The sequence below is a fragment of the Martes martes genome (assembly GCF_963455335.1).
Source record: "Martes martes genome assembly, chromosome: 6".
In the NCBI taxonomy this organism is placed as follows: domain Eukaryota; kingdom Metazoa; phylum Chordata; class Mammalia; order Carnivora; family Mustelidae; genus Martes; species Martes martes.
This window is the reverse complement of record NC_137893.1, coordinates 42,164,840-42,170,883: the sequence shown is the minus strand read 5'-3', so window position 1 is coordinate 42,170,883 and position 6,044 is coordinate 42,164,840. Positions and strand designations below refer to the sequence as shown.

Sequence of the window (6,044 nt, the reverse complement as noted above, 5' to 3'; positions counted from 1 at the left end):
TGGCAGTTCTTCAGTGGAACCAGACCTTGGTGAGTTTTTGGAAACGATCTTTTTTCTTTCTCCTAAAGAGAGCTTATTCATCCTCCAGCATGCTGAGCCCTCCCCTGCATATCACAGAGAGATAAAGTGAGGCAACCAGCAGGCAGATTTGAGCTGTACGTACAGACAGTTAAATCCATCCCAGCTTGGCCCACAGGCCACGTTCAGCTGCAGACCATATACTGCCACAAAAGGACAATGCCCCAGTAGACTGCTCATCTATCTAGAGAGCTAGAAGTCACCAGATAAATGCTAGCTCTCCACTTTAATTCATGCTAGGCAGGTCTCTGGGTCCTGTAGGAGCCATGCTTTATCTGTATAAGACGACTATTTGTAAGTAAAATTGGTCAGGGTCAAGTGACTTCTGAAGCAATATTAATGCTTACCGGGAAAAGGGCCTTATTCTGAGCACCCATGGCACCATTAAGGAGTATGAGGCTGGGGCACAAGAAGAAAGGAAGCCATGCTCAGCTTGTACTTTAGTGGATCTTGCTTACCAGGAAAAGAGGAGAGGCCTACTTCTTAGCCCAAACCTACCCAGTCAAAGCCGGGTCCTGGCTGTCACCAAGGGCATCTGGGTAAAGCATAGAAGCAGCCGTATGTCATCCAAGCCTCAATCACAAGGGTGTCTGCTCCTCACTGTCTTTTTCTGTCTCACCCACTCTCCGCCCGGCCTCCTTAGCCACGAGGACCCGACTGGGTAGTCCTCCTTCAGCAGGCGGGGTCCAGTGCTGCTTAGACAGGATCACACTGCTCCACGCTCCAACAACAAATGTCATCATGGGTTTTTTTAAGAACAGCTTCCCTTTTGATGATTTACTTCCCCAGAGACCTGGTAGACCTTAGGTGCTCAGAAACCAAGACACTCATTTCCCAACACTGACATGGCAAATACAGACCTTCACTTGTATGTTTGTCATTGATCATTCCTTGGTAGACTCGAGTCTTAAGAAATATCGAAAGGTCACTTTAGTAGTACTGGACCCAATCCCTTGGCGGAGGGGGTGGGGAGGGGAGGAATTTTATGAATGTTTATGGTATTTTTACCAACCAGCTTTCGTAAAGAACTCAATTTTAGAAACTGAATTCATGTGCAAGTATGCAGCAAGTGGTACGATTTACACTTGGTCACAGTTTTCTCACTTTAGGACACGACTGTAACAGTTACAGGATAGAAACACACACACATTTATAGTCACACTCACGCACGGTATAGTTTTACTGATCCAGACAATACTTATTTTCAATTAAGAAAAAATGAAGACTCATTTGGCCACCCAGGCATGAAATCTACTGAAACCTGGAATATAAGAATGCAGTACTCTTCAAGTAAACAGCAATTGCACAGTGATAACAATATACATTAAAGTTGACACATGCTGTCTTAAGAGGTCTAGTAATAGCTAAAGACTAAAGAAAGTCAGAGATGTCAGCGGGAAAAGTCAATATGCCTTCTCTCTTCCATTCTGCTTGTAATCCATCACCCAACAGAACAGCCATAGTCCAGAAGATAATAAATGTCCATGTACGAAAATGCAGGGCTAACAAATGTTTAAGTGTCAGTGAATTCTGCTCAATGCTCTGGATAGTCTTCAGATTCTTCTTGTTGTGTTAACAGAAAAATAAACCTTTATGAGTATCTCAGTGTCAAATTTAAGTAGATTGGAAAAAAATATTAAGGTTTCTCAAGTCACGGGCAATACTTTTTTAAAAAAGTGGTCTCACTGGTGTATATCCGCCGCTTGTGTCTCATTGTTCTCATGAAACTCTACCTTCCGGTTTTGCTGAACTAGACGAATATAAATAACACACAGTAAACACGGATCCACATCTCACATGACACGACACATTTTACAAAAGAGCTCTACTTTAGTACTGTAACTTGTAAAAATGGACATCTCTGATACTTATGGACAAATACATTTCACATTATAATGAGAGTTGTGGTTACAAAGGCATTACTCATTTGATGGTATTTTCCTACGGGTCCTTAGACTTCAGACCATGTAGCCGCACACGTCTCTCCCATTTCGCTGAGACCCTGAAGAAGCTTCGGTCACATCGGCAGCAGGCTTTCTCCACTGTAAACCCCTGAAGAACTGAGTTTCAGTACCTACACTGTCGAAATGCTACAGAACTGAGAACCGATCCTGGTGACAGTCCCCTTTCACTGAGCATGGTCAACTTAAAAAAATATAACCGATGAGACGACAGACTCTTCTAGATTTTAAGCTTTAAAAAAAAAAAAACGAATTTCTTTTCCTGTGCTGCTAGGAAGGCATCAGGCTCACAGAGCCTCGGCAGACGTGTCTGTGGACACAGACATGGTCACCTTGGCAATCTTGACCGTGCTCTTGATGCAGCTCTCTGCGGCCCTGTGAACACTGGCTGCGTTGTTGGCATGCTTGTGCAGGCAGTCCGAGTCCCCCATGCTGTTGTCAAGAGGCTGAGCGGTGCCTTCACACGAGGGGAACATACTCCGGAAAGCATGTCTCAGGTCCTTGCTCCTCAGAGCGTAGATGATGGGGTTCACGGTGGAATTCAGCAGGCAGAGCATACTGCAGAAGGCAAATACTGTCTTAATGAGCTTGTTCATCTTCCCAAAGACGTCGTACACCATAATCGCAAGCAGAGGGCCCCAGCAGATGATCAAGACCACAAGGATCAGGACCAGGGTCTTGGCCAGCCGGATGTCCATGCGGGCTTGGTCGGGCCGTGTCACCTGCACCTTGCCGTCCTCGGACGTGTGGATGATGATGCTCTTCTGGGTCCCGCGCTGAATCATGCGGACTGCGTGGCTATGAGCCTTCCAGAGAATATACATGTACGCGTACACGATGAACAGCAGCAGCACGCTGGTGACCCCGATCCAGAACATCAGGTAGGTTTCGTCGATGAGCGGGAAAATGTCTGAGCAAACGGACTGCAGCTTCTTGCAGTTCCAGCCCAGGAGAGGCAGCACGGCAATCACAATCGCGATGGTCCACATCAGGCAGAACGCCACCACGGCCTTGGGCCTGGTGACGATCCTCTTATAGGCCAGGGGCCTGTGAATAGATATATACCTGTCAATGGCCGTGAGGAACAGGCTGCCTACAGAGGCCGTGAAGGAAGCGGTGACCCCACCCAGTTTGAAGAGAAACACGTTGGGGCTGTCTTTGCGGTGGAACACGTGGAAGTCAACAAAGCTGTAGACGAAAATGACGCTCCCCAGGAGGTCGGCCACGGCCAGGCTGCCGATGAAGTGGTAAGAGGGCCGGCAGCGGAGGCTGCGAGAATGGAGGATGACACACAGCACCAGCAGGTTCTCCAGAACCGTGAAGGTGCCTAGTGTGAGGGATAAGACGGCGATGGCCAGTTGCTGGCTGGGGTTCAGAATCATGAAGCACTCCATGTCCATGAAGTTCTCCCCACACTGGATGTTCTCCTCATTCTCCTTGTAGGATGAAAGGGACTTGTTGTAAAATTCGGTAATGTTCACCTGGTCTGCCGGGACCAACTGGGCGTTGTCTCCGGCAGTCATCTTTTCTTGGAAGGGACTTTCCCGAAAGGAAGTTAGAGGAAATTTCTGTGGGAAGTACCCTAATTTGGATGCCATGTCACCTTTGATATCTTCGTACTGAATGTCATTGGAGCCCACGTAGAGGAGGTCTGTTGTGATGGTGCGGAAGGTGGTATCGGCAAGGCCATCTAGGATAGACTTCATAACCTCCGTCTTGGATCAGACCAAACTCAAAAGGACTGAGAAAGAGACCCGCAGCAAGGAGTCCTAACAGGAGGGAAAACAAAAAAGCTCAATGGTGAAAAGCCTGGGAGAATCATAATAATGTTTTAAAAACTGACTGTAAACATCCCAAACGTGTACCATCATGGTATTTTATTCCTGTCTCTGAGCCTAGATAAAATCCTTGTCACCTTCAGTCAACAAAATGAGTCAGTCAGTCACAGAAAAGCCACCCAGAGTTGGCGATGTGGAGGCGCCCACTAGAAACACATTTCTTTCATTACTGAAGCTGTCTGGATTTAAGTCACTGTGTGATCCTGCACGGACCTCCAGGGTCTGACAGTCAAGCAGAAGGAAGTGTGCCTTGGGCGTGGCACACACCTCATAGTTGCGTTAGGAAATGTTTGCCACTGGCTTCTACCATCACAGACACACAGCATCCTAATGCTGGTGGGGACAGGGTAGAGCAACATGTCACACAACTACTGCTCTTAAAGACTTTATCACCTTGTCACACAGGTAAGACTGAATGTACAGCACAACCCAAGAATGAGGCGGTATGGAATCAGGGAATGTGTGCAGCCTATGTGCTGAACGTGAAGGGGGAGGAAGAGACTTCTGAGAACCAGAAGAACAGATGACCATGGGGGAAGATCTGGATGCTGGCCCGTCTCTGTCAGGCAAGTCTCCTCCCCCAGAGGAGACATTTGGACCAACCCATGGCTGAGGTGAACTTTGAACATGTCTACACCAACCAAGAAAAATGTCACGAAGGGCAAACTTGCACTGAGGCTCCTGGGCAGACCAAGATCCTGAACACGGGGAAGCAGTGATGAAGGAGGGCATTTCCTGACAGTGTCCCTCATGAGCGGTGCGGTGACACAAGCATGCTGGGAGACAGCAAGCAGGCCTCAATGCTGTATCATCTAGGCTTCGTGTAGATGGCACCGGAAATAAGGATAACTGAGAAAAGGCAGCCAAATTTTAAGAGCTCTTCAATTTTAAGATAAACAATTTGGTGTTTGTTTCAAAATAAACAGCCAGGGAATTGATTTTACTATTTATAAACTCTCTTTAAAACGCAGCTATTAGGCTCTTTCGCTTATAATGATATTAGAATTACTAAGTGGTATCTGTAATAATTTTAAAATAACCATAAAAACTAACATTTTATTTCCTAGTTATATTTTTCTTTCTTTTTTTAAAAATATATCACACTGTATTGGGAGGGCGGTGGGATAGTTATTATTTTGGAACAAATGAAAATGTTCTGAGTTCTCCTGCTAAAATACAGAAATCCTACCTATCTGAAGTCATGATTCACTCATTCATTCATTTGACAAATTATGGAGGACCCAGTATGTGCCAGGCTCTGTGGTAGGTAAGCACTAGGGGCTGGGCGTGTACAGTACCAAGCAAGAGTCCCTATCACATGGAGTACACAGTGTGGCAGAAGACAGACAGCCGACCCTGGTAATTATGATGAAGTGTGGTGACAGCTATGACTGGAGATATACCAGACACTGTTGGGGGCAGCTAGTCTCGGGGGGCAGAAGGAGGCTTCCCCAAGGACAGGATGTCTATGCCAAAAGTATGTAGGATTAGTGAATGGAGACAGAACATGGAGGCAAAGATGAAAAATTTAAATGAATACCTTAAGTATCACAATGTGGGTTTTTTTTTTTTCCTTCTGCTTATTTAGTAACTTGGAATAGGGACAAGGTGCTGAATGTGGTCCACCTTTCTATATTCTACTATCCCTGGGTCCAGGCTGTCTTCTGAGTCAACTCCACTCTCTGCAAACTTACATTTGCTAAACAACTCCGTTTACATATGAAAGTTTTCATCCACCATCTGAAGGTCACAGAAAATAGCCACAATTTGTGAGAGAGATGTTCATGGTCCTGGCATATCCTCATATCCAACTTTGGCCTCTCAACTCCCACCCATACTCCAACGTAGAGTTCCCAGGCCCTGCTGTTCTTTGGGTCACACCTGCACACCTTCCTCCTTCCCTCTGAGCCTCCCCCTGTCTGAAATACGCATTTCCAAGATGTCTGCTCCACTGATCTTTCAAGGCCTGGTGCCAAACTTACCTCCATTTCTGATATCCCCTTGGCCAGCCCTTCCCACCAGGCAGAACTAATTCCCCCAGTTTTCCCCTGGGAAATATATATATATACAGGGCTCACTGTATCATTTAATCATGAGCTTACATATTTACTTCAATAACTAAAAAGTGCTTTCCAAGCACAGGAATGGTATATTTTTTTCTTCTCTG

The 6,044-nt window shown here is 46.1% G+C and overlaps 1 protein-coding gene across 1 annotated transcript; it reads right to left on the bottom strand.

Moving 5' to 3' along the window:
* Positions 1–2,326: 2,326 nt before the first annotated feature.
* On the bottom strand, positions 2,327–3,745 carry CNR1 (cannabinoid receptor 1; the record flags this gene model as incomplete). The annotated part of the gene is made up of 1 exon (XM_080806475.1): positions 2,327–3,745. The coding sequence occupies one exon, from the start codon at positions 3,743–3,745 to the stop codon at positions 2,327–2,329; it is 1,419 nt and encodes a 472-aa protein (XP_080662601.1).
* Positions 3,746–6,044: the final 2,299 nt, after the last annotated feature.